Source organism: Rhea pennata, chromosome 8, assembly GCF_028389875.1.
Source record: "Rhea pennata isolate bPtePen1 chromosome 8, bPtePen1.pri, whole genome shotgun sequence".
Lineage (NCBI taxonomy): Eukaryota > Metazoa > Chordata > Aves > Rheiformes > Rheidae > Rhea > Rhea pennata.
The window spans coordinates 10,958,575-10,985,953 of NC_084670.1; the positions used below are offsets into that span (position 1 = coordinate 10,958,575).

Here is a 27,379-nt window from a genome sequence, read left to right on the forward strand (position 1 = left end):
CTTCATATATTTATTTGTTTTTGAGGATATGTTACTCTCTGTCAAAGGGAATAATTATTTCTGCAATTATTAATAAGTCAATCCAGTCAATTTTCCTTTTTGAGGTGCAAGGGCTAGTATGCATGCCTGCCAGCAGTGGGACTGCTGTAAAGTCACACAGCATCATAGAACTCCAAGCATTAAGCAAAGAAGTGAATAACAAATCAGGCCTAATTAAAAACTATTTAGCCATTGCATTCTAAGTTTTGGAATTTTAATAAGGTTGACTATTATCACACTGAAAGACAGAGAGAGATAGAGAAAGCATTCAGGAGACAAAGATTTATCACACAGTCATACAACATATGGAATTAATCTAGTCTTGCCAGAAATTATAATCTACTGTACGAAAACTCTGCTTTTAAACTGGCTCACAGAAGTAAAGTTCTCATCAAGTTGATAATCCATGTTATTAAGAAGAAACAAAATCAGGATCTTCACTTTATTGTTTACCTCATTCTTACATTAGCAATAGCATTTTATACTTCATTATGCCCAGCAGTAATACATCTGTGTTAGAAAGGACAATAACAACTTTAGTGACACGTTGCCTACCTACAGTAGCTGTCATCTATAATGAATTAGTATTACTAAAATTACACTAATCAGCAAAAGCCAATGTTAAGAGTGACAGCAACAGGACTGAAGTAGGACTATCATTCAGAGATTTGAACAGTTTAGTCCAAATCATATAACTAATCTCTCTCTATATGCCAATTTGTAGAGATCACAGGCTATGTGTGCTACTACCTACAGTACTTACCTACTCCTGTAGATTACTGTGTAACTACACTTAGCAGATCCATATGCAATTACCATGCAACCTGCACTGTGGTTTAGAACACAAATAATTACAAATAACGACGAAAGGACAGCTCTGTCATGACATAATACTCACCATGCATTTAAATGGTTATCCTGAGCCTACTACACTTGCTTGCATTAGAAATCCCTACCTGAATCAGGAATCAGGTCCAGATTCAGTATTTCCAACTGGCAGTTTCTGGATCTAGTCGAGTGATTTAAAGGTGATACCACCTCTGATAATCTCTCAGTTGAGACACATAAAAGAGATTTCACCTCCTTACTGTATGTGCCATGACACAGAAAAGTTTTTCTAATTTGTTTTCTTTTTTTTTTCCTCCCAAATAATAAAGTGTTGCAGAGATGTGCAAGAAAGATGACGTTCATTTCCTATTTTTATGTATGGAAAAGTAACAGCACAAGGAAATAACCCCTGGATAGCTATCTCTGAGCAACAAGTTTTCTTGAGCAACAATAAAAATTACTCAGCTGCTAATACAGGAAAGCTGTTTTCAGCATTATTACAAAACTGCTCTTGGGTGTCCATGCAATTTTACTTGAAGTTTTGAGTTCACCTACTCTAATTTTCATACCATTTCAGAAGCAGTTCTGTAAAAGTTATTAACAGTGACTGTAACCATTTCCTTTTATTAATGCAGCAAAATTCCCAGAAGAAACTTCATGGCAAGTTTCACCCTACAGAGTCAGTCTGTGATGCTTGTGGATCACTGCTTTACGAGATATGGTGAAGACAAAAACAGACCATGCTAACCATTTTGCAACTCAAATTCTCAAAAAAAATCCTTTCTGATTATGCAAGATGGGTTAACATTGACTAAAATAATTCTAAAATAATTCTAAAAATATGTAAGAAAACAGCAACAAACTACTATCCTTAGAACTGAAAGCACACATAAAAATGCAATACCTGTGCAGAACCTTAGAAGTCCAACCAGCACCCCCTGAAGCTCACCTGAGACTGCGAGATCGAGGCCTCAAGGCTGGAGAGTGGCGCCCTTCCTCATCGGTGATGCTCTCGGTACTGAAATGCTTTGTCAGGAAATGGAGTTCGTCTGCCGTGGGCTGAAAGGGCAGCTGGTGCAGCTTCTCCTGAGATGAGCATGATGACTGAGTACAGAAAAAAATACAGAAAAGAAATGCACTAAACGCATGCATAGGGGTCAGCTAATGAATGGAAGAGGAACGGATTCTGCCAAACACTGCACACCGCAGGGGAAAAGAAAGCTACTTATCAGACCAGGTGCCTCTTTTTATTGGTCTCATGAGGCTAAGCCAACCTGTACAGACAGTGGCAGAGCTGGTGAGATTGTAACAAATTTGGGAGCAGAAGGAGGGACTGGTACTTCTCCTTCTGGAACCATTATATCCGATCACGAAGGCGATTTCCTGCAAGGAGATGGGAAGAAGGCACGTTCATAGCAGTGCTCCTCTGGAAAGGACGAGGAGGTTCCTGGAGTGGTGAGCAACTTTCTTTCCTTTTCCCTCATGCTCTCTTAGCTCAGGAGTTTCACTGGCATGCAGAATGCTATGGAGCTGTGTAGGCAGGAGAGTTATTACTGATCACTGGCTCTCATTGGAAATTGCTATTGTAAATGGTCTGGATCTCACTTTTCTCCTTCTTTCCCCACAGACTTCTTCCCTAGTCAAGCAGGCAATAGTAGCATGGATGTAGCTGACTTTGCATAGTTGTGAGATGAACAGTTTCCCCCGTTCAGCTGTTACAGAGTTACACAGTTTATTCAACTTTAAGTAAGCTGATGCACTTATATAACGTGTCCTGGGACAACAACAGACATTAAACAGACTTAACTCTTGAACCTCAAGAAAACTGAGGTTCAACTAAAACCAAGTGGAAAGCGTGAAAAGGAATTTGGGCAACAAATTGAATACAGGGTCTTCATGGGGAAAAAGTCACAGGTCAACTAATGAATGCAGTTTTTCTTGTGTGTTTTTTTAATATCCCTTACCACCTTGCAAAATGAAGATGATATATTATGTCAAGACAAATTAAGAAATCTCTCTCACTCTTTTTTTTTTCAAGCCACAGCAGCACCAAATAACACCACTGGGCCTGATAAAAATGCAATTCTAATCTAAGTGCCAAAGCTCCCTATCAATCTGATGAAATTAATTGCATATAATTTTCAAGTGGAAAAACTTATCTTTTTTCTACAATAACACTCATTCAAGCTGGAAAGCACAGTCCTAGCACTAGAAGTAACAATGCTAGGGAATTATGCAAGATTTAAAATGAATGACCGAAGTTTTCACTCAGCTAGCATCCTTTTCTACACTTACTTGCTATTGGTGGCATTCAAAAGAAAAAAAAACAACAACAACAACAACAAAAAAACTGACAAGTATGGCCAAGAAGGGAAAGCCAAATGCTGACAAGACTGTTCACTGAGTCCTGCATCTTTTCAATGCTGGTAGCAAAGAAAACATATTTTGAATTCTGCTAAACTAGGTGTATCCAAATTTGTCAAGAGAGTTAACAGTTACACTTGAACCGGAAAGAAGGGGAAAGAAGGGGAAAGAAGGGGAAAGAAGGGGAAAGAAGGGGAAAGAAGGGGAAAGAAGGGGAAAGAAGGGGAAAGAAGGGGAAAGAAGGGGAAAGAAGGGGAAAGAAGGGGAAAGAAGGGGAAAGAAGGGGAAAGAAGGGGAAAGAAGGGGAAAGAAGGGGAAAGAAGGGGAAAGAAGGGGAAAGAAGGGGAAAGAAGGGGAAAGAAGGGGAAAGAAGGGGAAAGAAGGGGAAAGAAGGGGAAAGAAGGGGAAAGAAGGGGAAAGAAGGGGAAAGAAGGGGAAAGAAGGGGAAAGAAGGGGAAAGAAGGGGAAAGAAGGGGAAAGAAGGGGAAAGAAGGGGAAAGAAGGGGAAAGAAGGGGAAAGAAGGGGAAAGAAGGGGAAAGAAGGGGAAAGAAGGGGAAAGAAGGGGAAAGAAGGGGAAAGAAGGGGAAAGAAGGGGAAAGAAGGGGAAAGAAGGGGAAAGAAGGGGAAAGAAGGGGAAAGAAGGGGAAAGAAGGGGAAAGAAGGGGAAAGAAGGGGAAAGAAGGGGAAAGAAGGGGAAAGAAGGGGAAAGAAGGGGAAAGAAGGGGAAAGAAGGGGAAAGAAGGGGAAAGAAGGGGAAAGAAGGGGAAAGAAGGGGAAAGAAGGGGAAAGAAGGGGAAAGAAGGGGAAAGAAGGGGAAAGAAGGGGAAAGAAGGGGAAAGAAGGGGAAAGAAGGGGAAAAAGAGCAGACCATTGCAAATCCCAGTACCTTTCACAGAGTCTTATCCCTAGAGAATTTTAGCCAAAGTGAAGCTGGAGAACTGAATGTGCGCACTTATAAACCTAGAGGTCATATCCTTTGATAAAATTATAATTGGTTCCTTAGCTCAGATCCACTCCTTCTGCATTGTGCAGAGGTATTTACAGAGAAGAAACCCCTTGAAAGTCTTAAAACATGCACAAAATCCCCAACCATGGCTGGAACAAGGAGCCAACACTTGCTACATCTTCCTTCAGGCAGCTCTAGGTACAGGGATCATATTGGAAAGTCATCTCCAGCACAGAGTCCCCAGGATGACAATTATCCAGAAGGTTTATCAGCAGACACTGGCCTAATCCATGCCAAGATGGAGAATCCGAGAATTTGATAGCCACTTAGCCTACAGCTATTCTGCTGTGTACTCTGCTTATGCCAAATAGATGAAAGATTCGCTCTTTGTGTTACAGAATTATGCAAGCCTCTATGATCATCTGGCTTATACGCTAGTAAGAGTGGGAAGAACCACCTGCTTCCGCAGAAACAGTAGCACTTTTCAAGGAGAAAATGTGCCGGATGGCATCCCAGCCACAGTAAATAACAGGAATGCTGCAACAGACCAAGAAGCACTGAAGACACTGTCTTACAAACGGCTGCAGTAACAGGTACTCAAGCTTTGGCACTGCATGTGCATCTCTCATTCAAAACAAAATTAAACTCAAGCTATCCCATTAAGAAGATCTGGCACATACCAAGTTACTAACATCAAGAGTTAGAAGGAAAAAAAACCCAAACACTCTAGAAAAAGCCTCAAAACCTTTTTGCCTTCCAGCGGCAAAACCACTGGGGAAACAACTTTAAGTACTAGCCAACTTATGGATGACCCACCAAAATCCTCCTTCAACCTTCTCTCCTTAAAAGCAATCAGATCACAAAGTTTGTAATTCCAGGGAATAATTAAGGAGAGCCCCGAGGATAAAGACCATGAGGAGAAATGGTCTTTCCTCTGCCAAAGGCTTCTCTACGGGCCTTAAGGCATACAACCTTTCGCTGAAGCAGCAGGAGAGTGGAGCTCTTCTGCATTATTGATTTTTAAGTAATCACATCACAGAATTCAATCTTCACAGCAGATTAATAAAAACATCCCCCTGGTGTCTTAATTACAGACACAGATTCAGCCAACTCATCTCAAGTAAAAGATTTCAAGCTAATACCACAGTAGCTTATACATTAACTCTGAATCTAGAAAATAAATAGTGTTTAAAAATAATCATATATTATTCCGTTCAGCTGGCTCCTCTCCATTTATTTAACTTGAAATGTTTTCTCCAACTTTCTCAGTGTTGGTCTGATAAGATGGATGTGGTCTTCAAGATTTATATGAAAAGTGGCAGCAGATGTATTTTTGAAAGTTATCATCTGGTCATCTCTCTTTCAGAAGGGAAAGATAAAACAAATTATACAAGTTTCCACTGACCTTAGAACAGCTAGGTGTCTTGATCTGTTTAGCTGGTTGACAGAGTAGCTGGTCTCTGAGCACAGAGATGCAGGTCAACTCTAATTGCCACACAGAAATTCAAAGAGCATAGTGCATCTATCTTTCTCTAAAATGAAATGTAACCTAGAGGACCGAACACACTGAATGGAAGCCCAAAATTCCCCTAGATTCTAATCTGTGGCATTAATTTCTTGTGTCCTTTTGATAAGCCCCTTATTAATTCACTTCACTTTTAAAATCTGCACAGGAGTAATAATGCTTAACAGCTTCATGGGTGTTATTCAGATCAATTCAAATTAATTCTAATTTATGAAATACTATGATGATGTAAATGTTTCCAAGAATTACTTCAGTTCTTATTAAATAGCACTTTTCAGTGTATTTCTGAGATTGTAAAACTGGGCAAGCAAATGGACAGGAGACGACACTTGGTCACTTAGAAAAAAAATCTTGGAAATACAAGTTTTAATGTAACTATTCACTGTACGATAGTGAATTCAGATCTACCTATAACTATCACCTCATGCTTCTTATTATACTGTCTTGTTTTCTGTTGCTTACAACTATACAATATGTATAGTTGAAGTTTTGCACTGAAGCTTTCTATGTGACGTGTCTGTCTCAGAGTTGGGTTGTTTTTGGAAAAGTTTCAAAGTGATTTAGCTATTTCTGGGAACATAGCAAGAAAAGAGTATGCTTTCTTTCCCACATCAGAAGAACTTGTCTAAGAGATTCTTGTTGTTGTTGTTAGTTTTGCTCTCTCCATGGACTCAAAGTCTGGTCAAACCACAAAACTCTTGGAAATCTACTCATCGCACATGCTGAAGGAAGACTTTCACGCTGCTGGCAGCTTGGTTTCTGGCAGTGTCATCTTCACATGCATCTTGGAACCTCCTACAGTGATTACTAATGATCGGGCTAATCAGATGTCATCCCTACAAAAAGTAATTATACGTGCTCCATGCTCTCATAGCCTGAATACAGAAGAAGACTTGGCCATAGCTTATGTCTATAAGGATTTAACTTCAGACTATAAAGGCAAAAGCAGAGCTCCTTTCTAATGGCTGCTCTCAGGTACTTTAATATATAGTACTGCTTGGCAGTGGAACCAAGAGCACTTTTTGCATGTCACTAATGAACTTCTCTCCACACTTCACACACACGTTTTTCCTACAGGAGACAGAAGCCAAGTGACTTGATTTCAAAGGAGACCAAAAAGAAAAAGGAAAAAAAAAAAAACAGACTGTGGAATTCATGCAAACTACGGTCTCAGGAATGTGTCTGAACATATGAAACAACATAGATGACACTAACATTGCACAATCAGATTCTAATCATATCAGTTTACACCTAAAATCAGCGGAAACTTGACTCAAATTCAGTCTATATATGTGAAGAAGGGATTGAACTCTCATCTTCCAAAAAAATTTGAAAAAAAATTGTTTGAGAGGCATCAGAGAGTTTATGGCTAAACTTAATAGAACAAGGATGAGCAGGATACTGCATTTCAGAACAAGAACTGTATAACGTAGAGTATCAAGTCCTAATTAAATGCTGGTATTACAATTATTAGGAATGTACTCTCAATAGCAAATATGATACTTAGTAGAAGCATTATGGAAAGAGGCAGTGATACGTGACCACAGAATTAAAGACAGTCACTGTAACACCATCCTGCATACACACAAGTGTGTGGAATTAAGTCTGCACAGGTATCCTTAATCCTAGCATTTCTAATCTTTGGATGCTTGGCTTTGTAATATTACTAAATGTTCCCACAACGCAGTTCTGTGGATAACCACAATATCTAGTTCGCATAAACTAAAAAATAAGATTCCCTGTGTGAAGTTTTGGTGAATTTTAACAGTGACCGGGGTGCTGCTGCCTTATTGATATTAATGACACAGTTGCTTCTTGAAAGTATGGGAGAACTCTGGTAAACTGCAGCCAGCCTTTAAAATCACATGTGAGAAATTAAAGCTTTGTTAGGAGATTCAGATGATTAGAGTTAAGTATCAGGCATGTATTATCACTTTGTCTTCCTGCTAGAAGAGGTCTTAACACTTAACTTGAAAGCAAACGAGGATGCCATTGCCCAATTATTAAAAAAAAAAAAAAAAAAAAAAAAAAAAAAAAATCTGAGAGCTTGCTAGCAGTTATGCACTCAGCCTCTGAGAGTCCTGTTACTTCTCGCACATCGTGCCTCTCAACTGAGCGGTTGAGCCATGTGCTGCACTGGAATTTCACCAATGCTAAAGGCAAAGTGCAAGATGGTAGGAGCTGGGAAATGGAGGAAAAAGCAGCACAACCAATAATTAAAATAATTTTTAAAATAATTAGTATTTTAAAAAATGTTAGCAAAACAATGGAGAAAGATCAGATATTTTAGTAAAGACTCAGAAGCTGATTTGTTAGGGTGTGTTTGTACAAACTGAATTGTTTGGAAAATTCTGTGCCACTTACTGAAACAGTTGAACTGGGAGTGTTTGTTCCATATCCGGATGAAGGGAGAGAAGCCAAGGACCAGCGACGCCCATCCGTTCTGGGGAAAAAAAGCAGGGGAAATTACCACGATGGCTATAACGTGGTTAATATTTGGGCAAAGCGAGCAATTTTTCCCCAGTATCTTTTAAGCTCATATTTTGATTAGGTGTCTCAAGATATTCAGGTAAAGCAGTCATCCTATTTACACCGACTTTTGTGAAAGAGCAGGTGAGGTAAGTTTTTAAGAGCAAAATGAAGTGACCTGAAAAATATCAAAGCAAATGGACCTCAGATTCCTGCATCAAGTAAGTGCTTTGTAAACATAACCAGTTGCACAAAAAAATTGAAGATGCAAGAACGGACAAATGCAATCAGTTTATTTTAGACTTCTTTCAAACAGTCATCCCTAGGATCATTACTTGTATAGTTCCTTAACTTTGAAATAATGTTTAAAATTGAAGGGGAAAAAAAATCCTATCAGATCAAGAAGCAACTAAAAGACAACTCATTTGTTTACCTAGTCTGAACGCGTTCTGCCCCCAGCATCAACTGACACAGTTGGGGAACTCAAACTACTAGGCAGATCTGAACAGAGCCTACATGTCCACTTGAAAAACAGAGGAGACAGAAATACCACCTAAGGTCTCCTTCCCCTCCATTCAGTATAATATTAGTAGTTATTTGCCTTTATTAGCCAAGGAAAACGTTTTTCTTTCCTGGAGATAATGAGCATGTCAAAAAGACACAGAACAAAACATGACCTCAGGGAAAATAGCCAAAACATGCAGGAGATATTGCAGAAAAGGTCTGGTTTTACCAAAGTCAAAACATATGAACTATACAACTGCTTTGAGGAGAATCAATATTTCCCTCCATGCAAGCCTCTTCTCCCTCCTCCCCTATCCTCCCCCCCAAAAAAACCCATCTCAGGGAGGAAGAAAATTGAACTAATTCAGCACAATCTGACAGTGCTTTTTCTGCCTCTGATTTCATTTCAGTCACATATGCATTTTGTTCCCAATCACAGACAAATGTATCCTGTTCCATGCTGGGATGGATATTAAATGAAGTCTTTTCCTCACATCAGTTTCCATCTGGTTGTTTGTCTCATTAAGGAAAATCATCAGTAACTGGTCATACAGTGAGGTTGAATACGAAGAGTTAGAACTTGAAAGTTACTTTGCAAAGACCTGGGCTTTTTGGTGCACATAAAAAGTACAGTACATTTATGTAATTGCATTACAAAATAAGATGTTTGATAGCTATTGGTACAGGTCTAAAATAGTGTTTAGTGCTTACAACGCACACAACTCATCTTCACAATAATATTTCTCATCCTACTATCCATATACCTAAAGCCTCATCTTTAGGAGAAAGTTCAGTGCACATTCAGACTTAAGCATGTGCTTGCGTTTTTTCCAGCTCTAGTTCCTTTTATTGTCAGGTGCTGACACACAGTCCTCCTCTTTGCTATCTATTTTAGAGCAAGAGGGAAGCAAATTCACTACTTTATATTACTGGAAGAGTATTTTACCAAGAGAGTTTTTCAAGAGGCTCATGCTACATTCATAAAGAAAATTCAAGCTGTGAAGTACATTTCTATTGCATGTATACTTTATAGTTAAACCCCATTTAGCCACAGGTGGTATTTTCTTTGGTAAGACAAACACATATAAAAGAGTGATCTCAAAAAAATCCCCAAAACACGAAACTCCTCTTCTAAGCCCCTAAAAACAATAAATGTCAACATTACAAAGTCACTGCATCATGTGGTCCGTGAGTGAATACCAAACATCAACAACAGAGACCCTTACTCACTCTCTGGATAAAATACTGGTACCTTGTACCAGTTCTGGTACCAATACCAGAACTTCAGTTCCACAGCATGGTAACATGTTCCTATCTTGCAAATCAATAGATGGGAATGCACAAACTACTTTTTTTTTTTTTTTTTTTTTTGCAAAAGGAAAGCCTAACCCTTTTTACTGTACAGCCTAAACTGTGTATTGAAATTACTTCTTTACTTCAATTGTGATGATGTTAAAAAAGATCCCTCTCACATAGAAAATTACAGGATACTTCTTCATGCTTAGGCTATTTTCCACTGATGCAATCTGGGCAAGCAATGTGCTAAGCAGTAAAAGCAATGAATACTAGCTCTATGAATATCTAGCAGAGAGAAGTGGGGCAAGAGTAGAAATCTTTCAAATCAAAGACTTCAAAAGAAAATTCTTCTTTCCTTTACGCAAAACAGTTCAAAATTATTTCAGGGTTTGGTTAATAACAACGTATTTTTAGAGCAATCCTATGCAATATTGCTTTAAGAAAAGATGCTTTGAAATACATTTTTAGGTCATTTATTTTAAAGTAACCTCTACTAGCACAACAAAAGCATGGCAGAATATTTAATTTTGCATTAAATGACATTTTAGTAAGTTATTAAGGAAGTATTTTTAAGGTGAATATAATACTATTCAACGAACACTAGACCGACTTCAAAACAACAAGGCGCTACAAGAACACAGCATCTTCTGCAGAGCACTGCCCGTTACTCATTTTAAAACAAAATGCAAGGAGTTCTCATTTTGATCACCAAAGAATAAAAGCTCAATGCCTAAAGCTCAATGCCTAAATGGGGTTATTATAGCATGAACTTGTTAGGGACACAGGCTAGTGTGCAACCGTGCAAAAGCATAGTTCAGACACACACATACACAACAGCAACACGACGCACATTACCTGTCTGCTCTGTGTCCGTGGCTGTATGGAAGAAATTGTACAACGATAATGAGGGAGGGGAAAATAAGAGAAGTACATGAGATTGCTGGAAAAAAATCTATTTTTTGTTACTGGTATCCCACTAAGATCACATTTTATTGCATATGGACAGAATTAATCATGCATTTCCTTATTCAGACAAGAGATTTCTAAACACATTAACTTTGTAGATACGAAATGATCACTGAAAGTGTATCTAGCAAGAGATTTATGATTAATCACAATACAGACTAAGAGTAGTCTTGCAACAGTTTGTAGTGAAATCAGATTTAATGTAAAATACGTTTTCCAAATGTGTTTCCCATTCTGTCCTAAGAATCAGCTCATCACAGGGCTGCATTGAACAAATGGGAGTCACAAATGATGTTCAAACAGGATAATAACTGCCGAAATTACATCAAATGTAAAAGGCAGAAAAACAGCAACAAATCACTTCCATGCTGGCAAGAGGAATAAATCAGGTAAAACCATCTCTAAGACCAATACAACACAGACCAAAAGGGTACAGTGCAATCTCCATTTCCCTGGGATAACAAAGCACAATATTTTCAATTACTTAACACTATCACACAGAAGTTATTAGATTATCAAATAGTTGTATCAGAATAAATATGTATTGGTACTACTGGCATTGCCATGAACAGTAATCTTCATGGTGTAATGCAAGTAGAAAATAGTTTTTCAGAAACTTATTTCTATGTTTAAATATTTATTTCAGAGACAAAAAATGTACACAGAGCAACACAAATGATGTAAAATGAACTACAGTATTTAATAGGGCAGATTTAACCTTCTATACATCAATTTCTTTAAAAATTAGGTAAGTGAATAAGTATAAAAAGGCATGCTTCAGAGTTTTATTATTACAGCATTTACTTTCTCCATGAGAATTTATAAAGGAATAGAGTAAAAAAACTGAAGCAGCCAACAAATGATGCAAGTTTTGACAAGGGTTCCAGGGACAAATTTCCCTCTGCATTCCAGGGTCCAGAGCTCAAAATGCTGTGAAATTTGGTTCAAATTCAGTTGATTTGAGTAGGATATCTCAAGTACACCCAGAGGAGGCTCAGATACCTCATTAAAAATACAGCAAGTTCACTTGAATTTTTTTGCCAGCAGGTAAGAAATTAACTCTTTTTTTTCCTCTCTGAGGCAACAGGAACGTACATATCCAGTCTGTCACATTTCACATGATATTACAAAGTTTGTTCTTCCGTAAGAAAAAAAGATCAAAGCCTGCTTCAGACAGCATTCAAAGAGACCAGGTTTTCTAGCAAAGCACCCAACCGGAGAAACACTCCAGGGTTTACCTGCCATTCAGATGCACCGTATACCATCAGCTTCTCTCTCCATTTCATGAACCTGCCTGTTTCCAAACCCTAAACCTTTCTACTTGGCAGTTTTGAGCCCGGTCTGTTTTCTAACTAGTTCTCAAGCTAAATCTTTCTTCTTCAGAAAACTTCCCTCTTCTCTGAATGACCACGTTCTCCAATTGTTTTAACCCAAACAGTTCCTTTCAGCCAGGGAGACTGTAGCAAATCAAAACCACCTTGCCCACACTTGAGTCTGATGGCAGGACTAGCATAACTACATCTCTGTGGCAATCACAGCCGTTCTTCATGCCAAATGTCGTCCTTCCAGGAGGGGCTTCCCTAGACTGACGGCATTAATTTATTTCCTCGACCTTCCTCTTTGTCTGAAAAGCACCTACTATACACTAGGTGTTGCCAAGACCTAAACTAAAATAAATATAATAAAACTGGAAACATCAGAGAAAGTAACCCGAAGGAAGGGATGTTACAGGAATAACTAAGCAAATTCTCAGCTCTAAACCTAAAGATTAGGCCCATGACGAAACAGAATCACAAAACTTCTGATCAGTAGCGAACTTATGAATAGAAACACATGAGCTATGGGCTTGCCGACCCAGGGAGAATCGATACTAGCTTACCTTCGGGCAGGAACAAAGGAAAAATGAGCAGGTGCATTTGGAGAGAAGTTCCTGGGACTGTCCAAAGGGCTGCTACCTGTTTGAGAAAGTAAAGAAAACATTTCATTCGCTTTTGCAACACACTGACAAGTAGCTTTTCCCTGAGCAGAAATACTTTTTTTTGTGATTAAAAATTTTGTCACAATTTGTAGTCACAAATACTTAACAATATACAGCATCTGATCATTTGAGCATTAGTTTGCTACAGAAATGTTTCAACAGATATGAAAGCACCAGTATTTTCCCTCCTTTTAAAATAATTTAAGATGGAATGCACCACATATACACAATCTAGTCTCCTAATATTTTTCAGTAATTCCTATATACAACTTCTCAATGAAAAATCTGTATTAGAAATGACACTGATGACATTTTCAGGAATAATAAGGAGTAAGAAAGTATCTCTATATGTCTTGCACAATGTTTATTAATGCTGAATCAGAATTCACTGGTGGAAAAAAGGACGTACCAAAGGAACTGCTCATGATAACATAAGGACTACACGTAGATCTAAGACTATCACACCATGAGGCATTAGCATTGACTCTAACCCCCAATATTCTGAAATAATACTTCCACAATGAAAACAAACATCCCAGTGAAATTCATAAAATGAAGAAAAAACGTCACTTTATTCTCACTCAGCACAGGAATCTTCTCTCCAGGGTTTGTCATGTGCACGCATATGGTTGGTAAGCAGTATATTACAATGCATTTTATTTCAAAGCAGAAAGCAATCATTCCATAGAAAGCCCTTCTGAAGCCAGAATCATTTAGAGACTAACAGCAGGAACCTTTGAAATATGTAAGATGAATTAGAAGCTTCATGTCACTGAGTGTGCTCTTACTAGCGGGCATATTCTTAAGTGGTTTTCTCTTTCAGATCCTTAAAACAAGCACAAAATAAACTATATGTAGGAAACACATGCCAACAGCAATTTCTTTGAGCACATACAGTAAAATAACATTAAAATAAGCAGGACAATAAAGATATACTGGAGAAGCAATGTACTGCAAGGCTCTTATATCTGTGGTCATCAGAAAAGTCTTCAAATTTAGATCCCATTTAAAAAGAATTTATTTTGAAAGTCATGTTGAACAAACCAAGATTCATCAGAAGTGGAAGTTCCTCAGTGATGAGTTACTCGCCGAGGACTCGTCTCCATTTCACGAGGAGCCCCAGGTGCCCAGCTTTCTGCAACAAAGTCAGCACTGGCTGCGCATTACATTGCCATCCAGCAACGTTTGCAAGCCTATGCTTACACTGCATTGATTTCAACACGAATTAATCACATATCTTGATTATCATACAAAGCGGAAACTGAATATAAGCATAGCATGCAGCTGAGGGCAGCTCCCACTCACATTTCAGCTGTCCCAGTAGTTCCCATAAAACCTCTTGTAACATCTCTGCTCTTTTTACACACAAGGAGCACGCAGCCCTACAAGGCCGTGCAGGTAGGACAGGGGAGAGGGCAAGGAGCGGGCGCCTTCGGGACGAGGACGGCCGCAGCACCACAGCAGCCAGCAAACTCCATCTGGCCTGTAAGTCTACAGGGGGATGGGAATACCAGCTGGTGGAGATTACAGCAGCCCCAGGCTGAGCTAATACTTTTCTTGGGGTGATGAGAGAACCTGAGAGGCAAGTGAAATCCAGGCCCCTCCACAATCTGCTTCACCAAGAGCAAACTGGATTAGAAACAAAGGGTTTGAGCAACAGGTTTGGTCTCCTTTGGGTTGGTTTTCTTTTGAGTGTGTGTCATAATGCATTAAAAATTAACAAGTTCAGGGTGTAACATGACACAATGCAAATCTTCAGCCTAAACCCAATACCATCTAACTCATTAGATTTCCAGTATGTCTGGGTGGAGGGCTTTCAGGGCACAGGAGAGGTGTCAAAAAATCAATAGCAAGGTGATTTTTGCTGCGTTGTATCTATTAAGCTTGCATGCATTTTAATTCCCGTGGGCACAGTGGAAAAATGCACACTTAATACTACTTTTGAACTAAGAAACTAATTGAGTGGCTTGACAGTCTAGACGGCACTGCAAACTTGCAAAGAAGATGGCAGAAAGTCACGATAGCTGGAAGTGCACGAACAATGTACGTGCTGGTAGCAGCACACAGCTAGCTTTGGGTTGCCACCATTTGCTTGATAGCAGGGCAGAAAGCTGAAGGAACATTTTTAGGTCCGAAGGAAATGCAGTAGTGAGGCCTTTAAGTGCTACCGCAGATTTAGACAACAACGCAAGGAAGTCAACCAGTTTTGGAAGGAACCTTGGTCTCTGCATTCCCATTTCTCAGGCTTCACTGGCGATGAACCCAGCTGTGTCAAAGTGACCTTTCTGAATAAAAAGCCCACTGCCCAACACTGTCACGAACATGCAACAAATTGTCATTGCCTTTTTTATTTTTAATCAATCTTTTGTAAACTTTCCAGATTACGATCAAAATAAGACTTCAGAATAATTTGGGGTAATTTCGGTAATGATGGTTTTAAAATTTTGAAATCAACTATGTGGGTGTCCTAACTCTTCTGAGCCTGTACAATCCGGTACAAAGATACTACTAATATTTAAGCAGTATCTTTTTCAGATTTATATGGCATATTTCCTCCCAGACACTGGAATTTTAATTAGATCCCCTGTGAGTTGTTTCTAGTTTTAAAATGAAAAGCAATTAGTTTTTCTACTCAATTCAAGCCTGGATGAAGCTTTTAAAACAACAACAGGGAGAAGGGGAATTAGTACTTTCCCTAAAATTTCCCAATACTGCTGCATCCGCTATAGTTGAAAGAATTTTAATATGAGAAGCCTTAGTGTGATGGTCTCATTCGCCAAGGATGATCGAAAGCCTATTTACTGCATTAGCAAAGGTAAATTCTCCCGTTGCTCAAGGGTTATAGTTGGCTACTACTGAACCTGAAACGACTCGGTCTCAAGAGAGGCTGTTACACAGAACGATTACCCATTAGGTAAATCAACACACTTAACAAGAACATTAATGATTCAGGCGTGAACCTTTACATTTCCCGGACAAAGGAAGAAGGATGTAGTTTTACATCCACTACCCTCAAAACACAAGACGTGGACCCTGTGGCAATATATAGGTGAAAGTAGCTACCCTCTACAAACATGACAGTTATCAGAGAGGTCAGTGCAGTTTTACATCCACTACCCTCAAAACACAAGACGTGTACCCTGTGGCAATATATAGGTGAAAGTAGCTACCCTCTACAAACATGACAGTTATCAGAGAGGTCAGTGAGTTCAAAAGCTAAGACTAGAACATTTTTGTAAAACCTGCTTTTGAGATTTGTAAAAATAAATAAAGCACTTTTTCTTTTATTAAACTCCAGAAGGGTTGAAAGCTCTATGTCTGTGCCTCCCAAAATATTTTGCCCAGCATCCCAGGTTAAGAATAGAGTCCTTTTCAGGGTGCTGGTGACCCACATCACCTTTTGCAGCCACTCAAATCAAAACTGAGTGCTTTAGGTTAGCAGAAGATGCATGTCTGAAGACAGAGGGCAGCTCTGGGACAAGAGCAGGATAAGTTCTCTAAATTCAAATAAAAACTCCCATGACCGGAAACTCCGCTGGAAAAGACAGCTCCCTCGCTACCCGTGACAACCAATGCCCTGTCAAGTTTGAAGACCATTAATGATGAGGAGGACCTGTGAGTCACACCTGAGACAAAGAACCAGCTAGAACTCAATGCTTAGAGCAAAATCTACAGCCAATTTTGTATATTTACTATAAACGACAGTGATGTAAATACAAATGGCTTTACAACACCACACTTTCTAATCTTTCAAAGGACTGCCTAGATTTTTTTCAACTTTACCATTATCCTAGCTATTGATGCAAATCCTCTGAATGTAAAGAATGAAATTTTAGGTGAAAAATTCCTTTCGAGAGATTAAAAGAAGTCTTCAACACTGTTTTTCTTTAAACAAACATAAATGCTTTTAAAATTACAAATAAAATCCAAATACGTCTTCAAATTTGCTGAGTATGTTTTAAGCCATCACTGGGTAACCTTTAACAACCTAATGCAGTAAAAGAAAGAATCACACAGTTAGCACAGGTAGGCTGTGTATATCTTCAACAACCATCTGCCCTTGCTGAGAATGTTTCTCAGATACTTCTCACCTCAATTTTCATTCCAGGTATGCACCATATTAAGCCTCTATGAAAAAATGAAAAGAAATTCAATTCCAAAGGATTTCAAAACTCACAGTATAGAGAATATTACCAATTCCTACGAAAAATATTTACCTGCTAGCAGAATACTATTCTTAAATAAAGGGCTACTACTAGTTTTCTTCTTTTTTTTTTTTTTTTTTTTTTTTTTTTTTTTTTTAATGTGGCTGGAGTGGTCTTCACTATGGTTAGAAGACTTAGTATACCTACAGATTTTGAGGGAGGAAGTGTGAGGATATTTTAAAATGTATTTTTATATGCTTTAAAAAGCAGAATTGTTTACAATTATGTTTCTAAATGTTTGGGAAAAACACAGTAACTCAGCTTTTATTTTATTCTTCTGCAAGAAAAAACATACAGTATTGCAGATATCCAAATCTTCCAGTAGCTATCATTCCATCTGCCTGAAACTCTTGTTCTTTCAACTTCTACTACCCAAAACTATCACCTTCTCTGCTCCATATCCTGCCCTCTTCTGCTAGACTGTATCTTTACAAAGTCTGATTTCTTACTGTGACTTTCCCAATTGTTTTTCAAGCTCCGAGAATTCTCCTCTTCCCCTTGATACTATCCAAATACGCCTCAGTACTTCTCTGCCAGTTTTGCATCGTCTTTGTACCAATACAGGCACCAGCATTTCATTGCATTTAAAGATATGATTTTACTTATTGAAATAAATATGCTTAATAAGAATATCAGTTTAAAGAAGTCTTGTAGTACTGACACATCAGCAATTTAACACTAGGCGAAAAGTTAGCCTGTGTCAAATACTCTGCAGCCAGTGTCAGCACATACAGCACTTCTCAGTAAATATGAGCAAATGAAGAGCAGCTCATTTTTCAGAAACAGGTGTAAAGATACCTCTCATTTACACGGACCATAAGTAGTGAAGTATGTCCAGAGGCCATTAATTATAAAGCAGCTGTTGGCCAATGATACGTTACCTGACAGTAGCGCCCTTCCTATGCAGAATGAACACAGATCAATACAATCATCTCTGTATTGGGAATGGTATGTTAATACTGAACAACTAACTGAACAGATAATTCAATTTTACTACTATAGTGAAAAAAGTAGTTACAAGGTCCATTTCATTCCAGCAAATGGACTGTCAAGGCGTCTAATGACAGCTTCTTATTGAAATTTCAGGCCTTTTATTAGGTTTTATACCTTCCTACCTTCGGTAAGCACAGTTTTCATGTTGCAGCTGGAGGGCTCAAATTCCTCTCCCAGTCTTGGCATAGGCTTATAATGCCCTTACTGTATCCTCTTTTTCTTCACCTCTTATATGCTATCTCTAGTTACTTACAAACCCAAATGCAAATTATGTATTTGACATTTAAACAAGGAAGTTAAGTTTCTGCTATAAACAGTTCACTGCAGGAGATGGTGTCAGCAGAAAAATACTGAACCATTTGTAGTATCACCGTGAGAAGAATCAGACAGAAAACTAAAATTCTTATGAGGTATTTTTTTTCCACGATCTTCTGCATAAGATATACTATTTGCTGAATGCTGACACAAATAGCCAAAAATCTGAACATATGCTACAGAATTACCTGCCCTCCAGCACATAAAATCTTATATACATATATATATACATATACATATATATATATATATGTATATATAAAAAAAAGATTAAGCACACTAGGTACCACCTATCGCCAATATAATGAATGCCACGGTCCAATCACACCACCCAAGTATCACACATGTGAAATGAATAATGAACTATCAGCTTCAATAACCAGGGCAGGATCTACAGAAGTATGTGGCACCCTCTGTCCACCCTGCCCACTTTCTACCCCATCCTCACAACAGGGTCCGACCACTGCAGAGGTTCATGGCCATGTCATGCCCCACAGAGCCAACACCCTCCAGGGAAGGAGGTTTGGGCCAGGAAACAGGAGAATCGTGCCCTTCTGCATAGCACTGAGCTTTTCCACTGGAAAAGGAAAAAAATACATAAATAAAAGCCTTCATAATAAAAGCCATTTTTGCCAGAAGGAGGAATTGAACTTGCAGTGAAAGAGCACAATACGTTAATTCAGGAGCTGCTCGCTCCACATGGTATCACAGCTGGGAGCAGGCCAAACCCACCGGTGGTGACAAATGTCCTCACTGGAAGACAAGGTGCAATTTGGCTACATAACAGCTGTGGAAAATAAATTTCAAAATAGCTTGAACTTCAATCATCCAGCTGTAAGAATCGATATCTTTCCTAATGAATTACAAAGATGATGTTGCTTCTGCCACTGTTTTGAAGCTTTTGATTAAAAAAAAAACCTAACAGTAATTTAGTAATTCACTTAATGCTGTGAGATTGCTTTCTGTAACAGCTGTACTGTGCATACCTTCTCTAATTTTCAGATTGAAAAAAAAACGTTTCTATACATCTCTTCCACACAGGAAGTTCAGAACTCAACACTGAGGAAGACTCAAATCAAGTAATTTAAGCTACATATTGACAGATACAGAACTCATTTTCAGATAAATGAGATGTTTCAAAGTTCAGCAAGTATAATGAGAGTTGCACCAGAACAACTACCCATTTTTAAGGGATTACAAAAGAGCAAAACACAGATATTAGCATTAAGAAGGAAAACTTAACGCTGCAGCCTCATAGGAAACTATTTTTATAAGACAAATCCTGTCTTCTACAAAATTAAACTGGCCATATAGTGGGAAAGCATGCACATATGGTAATGTAAAACTAAATTTAAGATCAATAGTAAACTCAAAAATAAATAATAAAATTTTGATTGATAAGAATACAAAAACACCTTTACAAAGACTGAAAGCTAGTAACATCCACTCTTCAATGGACTCCTACTATATTCTCCTGCAAGCACAAATTACATTAGAGAATAAGTTTAATTGGCATGTTTAGTTATGCAAGATTAGCTGAGAAACTCACTCTGGTTCTTCATTTGCATGGACCATTTATTTTGAAATCCACCAGGTGTAATCTGAACTCACTTAAGACATCCAATTTGGGGAGAAACACAAAAATTAAGACAATTTTCAAGTGCCTGATTTTGATACATCATTTTGAACAATCTCAGAATAAAATCATAGACATCTGCCAACAATTACAGTGAGGTGAATAGTTACTGGTTAGCACATGCATAGCTGTACAACTGCCTGCCATAAAACTAAGACTAATGTGGCACAGTTTTGTGAAGGGGGTTAGAAACTCTTAAAACTGGTCGTGCCAAGTAAAAGTTACTACTCTGCATGTCTATATAAGTAGGAAAAACTTAACCCTGAAATACAAATGTGTTGCATTTCAGTTTAAGCAATAATGGGAATTTGATTCAGATATAATGGTTGGCATTTTCTTTTACCTTTTATTATTTGAATAACACAGGAGTGGTGGGGTTTTTTTAAACAAAACTGTAGAAATTAGTCAGAACAAAGCAATCTTACTGATATTAATTTAGTTCATAAATAAGCTTATAAAATTTAAAAAGTCCTTCAGCACATGTCACAGTGCTGTAATGCAGAAGTAGTGTTTCTCCTTCTACTAATGCTGAGTATAACACACCTAGTATTATAATAATGAAAAGCAATAAAATAAGCATCTAGGACTTTGACAGCAATAGGTGTATGCAGCATTCAAAAATATGAAGTGGATGTTAAGTTATTCTGTAGAGTAAGTAGAGTCTTTGGGAACTAAAATATTTGCAGCACTAAACATCTTACTATAGTCCATACTAATACCTAATTATCAGTCTTTTATTAACAAAAGATATACAGAAATATTTGCCTTCTCTCCAATGAGTTTGAATTTTGCATTCCATTCAGACCATTTAAGATGGGTTCCAAATATATGTGTATATCCTTTCTTTTCTGATTTTGAAAGAAAAAAGAATTTAGAATAAAATTTTTAAACCTGTATTTCTAAAACTGGGCACTTCAATCCAAGTTTCGGTGACTAAATAAGCAGAAGGATTTTTGCTTGAAGTTAACAAGTTGTAGTTTTCTATACCAAGATCCAAGGTCATTTTGGAAAATATTTGAGGATTACATACAATTTAAAAATTGAACTAAGAAACTTCACATACATTAGAAGATCCTAGTTAGAAGTGATTTCATGTCAGAGTTACAATTGCTTGGATATACTTTCATTTCAAATATTTAGGTCTCTTTGTATATTATATCATCTACAAATTCCTGAGCATTTCAAATTGCCTGACATCTCATCTTGATGCAGTTCAGCTATATTAAAAAAAAAAAAAAAAAAAGTGTTTTTGTATTTTCCCAGATCAGGGATCATTAGGAAGCAGGTTTTCCTGCTGGACAGTCTACTGTGCTACATCACATACACCAACCTTTATGTTACATACAGAGGAATAACTTCTGAGGTTAGTACCACAGAGAACTTGATTTTAGAGTAGTTTCAAAAAGGACATTTCTGGATGCCTCCCTGGTTTCTCTGCCTGCTTGCTTTTTCTCTGGTTCATAGAAGAGCTTTAGAACGGACACCAAGAGGAATAATTCAAGACAGAAGCAATCCATGAGAGAGAAGCTCCAGCATTTCTTGTCAAGTTGTGAACAGATTGATAGATTCAGTTCAAATAGTAAGCAAATATCATAGCTTGTTCTCAAACTTACATCACATACATGTTATTTCTTAAGAAAAGAACTTGTGAGTCTAAATTCTGTCTACTGTTTTCTCTTGAATAAATTATTTTTCTCAGGGAAGACTGCTAAAGACAATACTGCTATAGGGAACTCCAATTATAAGTGCTTTCTCTTCCTATTCTGTGCTGGCTGCTCTTGTAGGTCACAAAGGACGTCCTTTTAATTAATAGTTTTAAATCCCATAAGCAGCACCAGAACAAAAAAATTGAAAATGAATATTTGACAATTACAGCTAAGGAAAGATGATGTATTACTGATTAGTTACCCTATCTTCTAGAAGACAGTCAATAAAATATAAGCTTGTTACTTGATACAGCATCAAGGAAACTATTTTTTCATTTTTGAAATAGACAGGACGGAAAAATATATCAGAAGAAAAGAAAATATAGCTGTTTCCATTGTGCACATTTACGCATTTGTTTTCCAGGCAATGATCACGTCGGTGTCTTATTGCAATCTGCCAAGCAAGGATACTTCTTTCATATTCTGAGGAGCACCTTTCTGTATCTCATTTCAGTTAAATATTTGTGTTGCTACTCTAGAATTTGTTAAATCCAATCTATATGTCAACTTTAAGAGCAAAGTAAAGAACACAATGTAACTATGTGGCGAATCTCTATCAGCAAAAATGCTTTGTTAAGATCAATTTTACAAAGTCACTGCTATCATCACAACATACAACAGAAGCAAAGGAGTTCGTACTGACTGAGGTAGAATCTACCTAGGCATGCTCCTGGTTCTACAAAGCATTGAAACAAGTTACATCTGAACATATTTTATCTGAGATTCTGAAGCAAAACTAAAACGATTTTAATATACTACTTTTAAGATTTTGATAAGCTTTTTAAGATTTTAATTGAAAAAAATGATCTATTTAAAAAACAGTATCATTAAAGTAATTCCTGAGCCTTCCATGACTGGGCTTTCCAGCCTCCTGAGCAAAGATAACAAATTTTTATGAAAGCTTAAATAGCAGCTGAGGGTAACCCTGGACAATAAGTTTGGTGTTTTTTTTCTTTTTTTCTTTCTTTCTTTCTTTCTTTTTTTTTTTTTTTTGACAGCCTGGATGTCACCTCTCAAGATACAATGCTCTGCAAACAGAAGCAGATGGCTCCTGCTGCCGAACTACTATCAATTTGCTGTTCTTTCTCAGCATTTCCTAAGTTTCCATCTCCAGAAAGCATTTACAGAACATGTTGCCACATTGTAGGAGGAGAGCCTGAATATAACGAACACAGGAGTTCCTTGTCTTACACGCAACTGTGAGGTGCTTCCAGACAGGCTCTGCTGTTGATGCCCGTGTGCCACAAATGTTCAAGCTGTTTCATGCTAAAGATTAGTGTCCATTACGACCATACTGAAAGCCCAACCATCTTCTCAACCATTTTGAAACAGCAGAAACAAGATAGTCACAGATCATCTACGTCCCTCATCCACAAAAACACCACAGGAAGCGCTATTTGGGATGCCAGAGCATGGGCAGGGAGGATCCTTTCTGAAAATCCACACTTACCGCAGGATGAACAGCATTCTTTCTTTTCCTTCAAAAATACATCTGCACACATTTCACCCTAAGGACTAACAACCAGTTGCCCAATTGCTTGCAATGAGCATTTCCTAGTTGCTGACATGATAAAACTGACAGTGATGTAGAAACATCTCCTGTAGCACTAAGCAGCAGAAAGAGACCATAAGATGGCACAGCACAGCACAGCTGACTATTTGCCAGGACATGCAGACACAAGTCAGATGTTTCTTCTCATAAGAACTACAGTTTAACCACTGGTACAAACAAAGCAAAATGTACCGGGAGACTCAAAAGAGGATATTTACTTATAAATATACATATTTACTTTTATTTAAGATTGTTCACCCTCTTAAGTTTCTTCTGCAGGATGTGGTGGTCCTAAAACATTGAATCCCCCAGAAAGTGGAGAAAGGATTTGGTAGAGAAGTGGAGAGGAAACACAGAACAGACAATGAAGAATATAGTCCTAGAGTATTTTTACTTTTCCCAGAACAAAATCAACTTTTTAGAAGTTTTGTTTTAATAGAAGCAGTATTTTTTCATCTTGTTAATATGTAAAATCAAACAAACAAAGCCCCAGTAAAATATTCCCCAAACTTCAGTGCGGCCTGAATCATAGCATGTATCAGAGCTCTCAGATATCACAGTCCTAAGCATGGCATACATTTATTTTGAAACTATATGGGTTTTATTATAAGTTTTAAAAAGCTAAAAACTATGGTCAGATTAAGTTTCGAAGAGGGTATTTTATCAGTAGGTTCAACCTCACTGCAATGACCATGGACATCTTCACTAATGATTCCCAGGAAAAGCACCCCTGGAGAGTTACCTGTGTGTCCATGAAGAGGGGAGTGTGGTCGCGGGAGCGTTGGAGATGTGCTGGATGTTACAATCAAACTCTTTCTGTTGCTTGTCCGACAGCTGAAAGAAAGATATAAATGATAAGGCATAATCAGAAGAATAAACGCATCTGAAGGCAGGTCCTGCCAAATGTCTTTCAGCTAATGAGGAATCCCTCAGTATTTAGGTCAATGCTTCCTCATGCACTGAATTTCAGTACGGAGTCTGCAGAGAAGTAAACATATAGGGCTGAAAGTTGTTGTGTCAGCACCAAGAGGCTTAATACGTTGGAAGCAAGGTAAAACCTCTCTCTCATGCTGCATGGGCCACTCGAGAGAGCTGACAAAAACATTCCTCACGCACAAAACACAGGCAATTCATGCTTTAAAAAAAAATGGTGAAATACTCAAGTACTTCAAGATTCTCAGCAATACACAACACAGCATGTGAATCCTACAGTTTATGGCTAGTATTTGTAACAGAGCATATTCCCTAGGGCAGAGTAAAACAACAAAGTCAAGTGTTAGCACAATTCAGCAGATGAGCAAGATTATTAAGAAAACTTAAAACCTGAGATTCCACACCTTTCATGGGCTCATGCAGCAATAGTTCACTAAACCTGTGCAAAGCGAGTTGTGGATCGAGCCCTCCGCTGAATCAGGGAGGGCTTTGCTCACTTCTGGCCTTTGCTCCGGCCAAGAAAACGACACTTTCGCATAAGGGAGTTTGGACGCATTTTATGGGCATTTCAGAACTTAGACAAATGAAAAGATTGATGCATTTCTCCATTTGCTCACCATCCTGTAATTTCTACTAACAAGCATTTATTGAGCTCTAAAGATCATAAAAGTAACTCCAGTGGACCTCAAAAGAAGTTACTAAAGCCATATTGGGCTTGATACGGGGTTGGTGGATAGACAGGAGCAGGGACGCTCATCAAACTGAGCCAGGAGTTACCTTGCCCAGCTCAAGGCACGTAACGTGAAGCTCCTCACTGGTTTAACACAATGATATGCAAAGCTCGTTCGCTTACACAGTTTCTAATCCTGGCATCTGCTGGGATCCTTCCAGCGTTGCTGTATCTTCTGCAGCAGCCCAACAATAAATCCGATCATCAGACTGCCAATTATTACGGTTTAATGCAAAATTATTTTGTTGCCACAGGATACAGTGTATCTGACTATTAATAATTAGTAAGCTTTTTCATTATTGTTCTGTACAAAGCTTGAGATCCATAAGCAGAAAAAAAATGTAACCGCACTGCCAGCTATTATAAACAGCAATATGGCTGAAGTACTATTAACTGCCTTTCTGGCTCTTTAGTGTACTTAAAGCATTCCACAACATTATCGAATTGATTCCATACAATCTTCATTTACAGTCATGAATTATTCAACAACAGTCCATGCAAAAACTGATTACCATTCTGCACATCATATGCAAAAATTAACAGCCTGATTTTAAGAAGTTTAAAATCTCAATTTATAGATTTTTGATATGTCCTCAGTTACTCAATAATATTAACTGTTGACAAAGTAACAGAATACTCAATTCCAACATTCATAACAAACAATAATTATGTTTATGTTACTAGCAAATCTCTTCCACAACAAAAAAAATTAAGTGTTCTAATATAAATTACTATGTAAGAAATGAAGAACTTGCTCTATATAAAATACTAGTATAATAAGAAAAGAAAGCTCCATTTTCTGTGGTCATATCCCCTTGCTAAAAAGGGTTCCCAAAATACAGTTTACCACTGTGATGTCTGGAACCCACTACGGAAATTTGGTATATTTAAATCACAGTATAATGGGGGAACATTAACTCAGAGCTGCTTTAAAAAAAAGAAAGAAAGAAAAAAAAAAAAGAACAGAAATGCTTGTCTGCATTTGTCAAATTGGACCCAGTTTTGCAAAACCATTTCTCCTGCTATGATCACAAAGATAAGAAACCACAAGAGAAACAGTTAAGTGGTTGGAGAGCAAGCACAGCTGAGACCCATTAAAAAAGGTCAGGTTTTCAAAACGTACAGCAGAGGAGGGAATGTTTTTTGAGTGAAAGCCTGGACCCAAGTTAGGAACAAACCATTATTCTTCTTACACTCAAAAAATTGGATAACTTTTAATTTTACTGGATCTCTAACCAGGGAAGGGGGAACATCACTCAAGCCCAACTGGCCACTCATACAAACCATGCGTGCACCAATAAGGATAAGCTGAAACACAGAGGCGAAAACCAGGATATTCTGGTTTCTTAAATCCATGTTATATGATGAAAAAAATATGTACATAGACACGATATACTCCCTACTAGCTCAGGAGGACCCTTTGGATATAAATATATCCTTTAATAGACCTTCGGGATCCCACCAAAATCACAGAATAACAATGATGAAGTTCTCACAGTTCCAAAAAAAAAAAAAAAAAAAAAAAGGCGAACATCAAGATTTCAATGTGGCCACCTCCCCAAGAAGTCACTATTATAGCAGTTAAGCATCTAAACAAAAATGGCTAAATACTGAAGAAGCAAAGCTAGCTTTAGCTAGGAACTAATGCCAAAGAAATTCAGCCTCGTCATTTAATTGTTGGAACAGACAGTTCAAGGAAGACAAAATGCTTTCCTGGAAGATGCACTTTAGCTATGTATTGGGCTCAATGCTGAAATACTTGGCCTAGGATAATAAGGAGATAGCATTATCAATTCTTTCAATTGCATTAATTATTGTTTACTACTGTTGAGGCATTCCCCAAACAATGTTATGTTTCCCTGCCCCCAAACTACATAAAAAACAGGAATAGTGGGAGAAGGTAGAAAAGGAAAAGGTCACCTATGCATCTCTGAGTATTTTAATGAGAAAAAGGGAAAGTTCTTAACCAGTCCACAGACGTTCCAGGCGTTATTATTTGTTTGTAAGCCAAAGTTTTGCTATTTTAACTAAATGCAAGGCAACCCTAACTCTGACCCTCCTTCGCTCTCACAATTTAATATTAGCCATGGGTCTCATCAACATTTTTTTTTTCTTAGATATCTCTTCATAATTTTAGAGACCAGCCCTCCTACAGGTCCTCTCGTTTAAGCAAAATATGATCTTAATAGTGCAGGGTTTCTCTCCTGCCCTGGCATTAGCGGCTAGAGTTCCCAGCCGCGAAGCCCATTTGGAACGTGCTCAAAATTCAAATACCAAATACCATTGTTGCCACCTGTTCCAGCCCTCTGGGGCCACCCAAGATCTCACACGTACACTTGATGACCCGCGCACCACCAAACAGCAATCAAAATCCTATCAAAGCACGGAAGCAA

At 38.0% G+C, this 27,379-nt stretch overlaps 1 protein-coding gene across 17 annotated transcripts in view; it reads right to left on the reverse strand.

Annotated features, from left to right (window-relative positions):
- The window catches only part of MAST2 (microtubule associated serine/threonine kinase 2), a 196,733-nt gene that overhangs the window by 46,396 nt on the left and 122,958 nt on the right, over positions 1-27,379 (reverse strand). For 11 of the 17 annotated variants that reach the window (XM_062581834.1, XM_062581828.1, XM_062581830.1 and 8 more), the window contains 5 exons: positions 24,066-24,157; positions 12,818-12,893; positions 10,828-10,848; positions 8,068-8,146; positions 1,817-1,971 (listed from right to left, as the gene is read on the reverse strand). The exons of 4 other annotated variants lie outside the window; for them this stretch is intronic. In XM_062581834.1, coding sequence (XP_062437818.1) covers positions 1,817-1,971; positions 8,068-8,146; positions 10,828-10,848; positions 12,818-12,893; positions 24,066-24,157 — 423 coding nt within the window. The remainder of the gene's footprint in view (positions 1-1,816; positions 1,972-8,067; positions 8,147-10,827; positions 10,849-12,817; positions 12,894-24,065; positions 24,158-27,379) is intronic. 2 more of the 17 variants (XM_062581832.1, XM_062581831.1) reach the window with 1 other exon arrangement.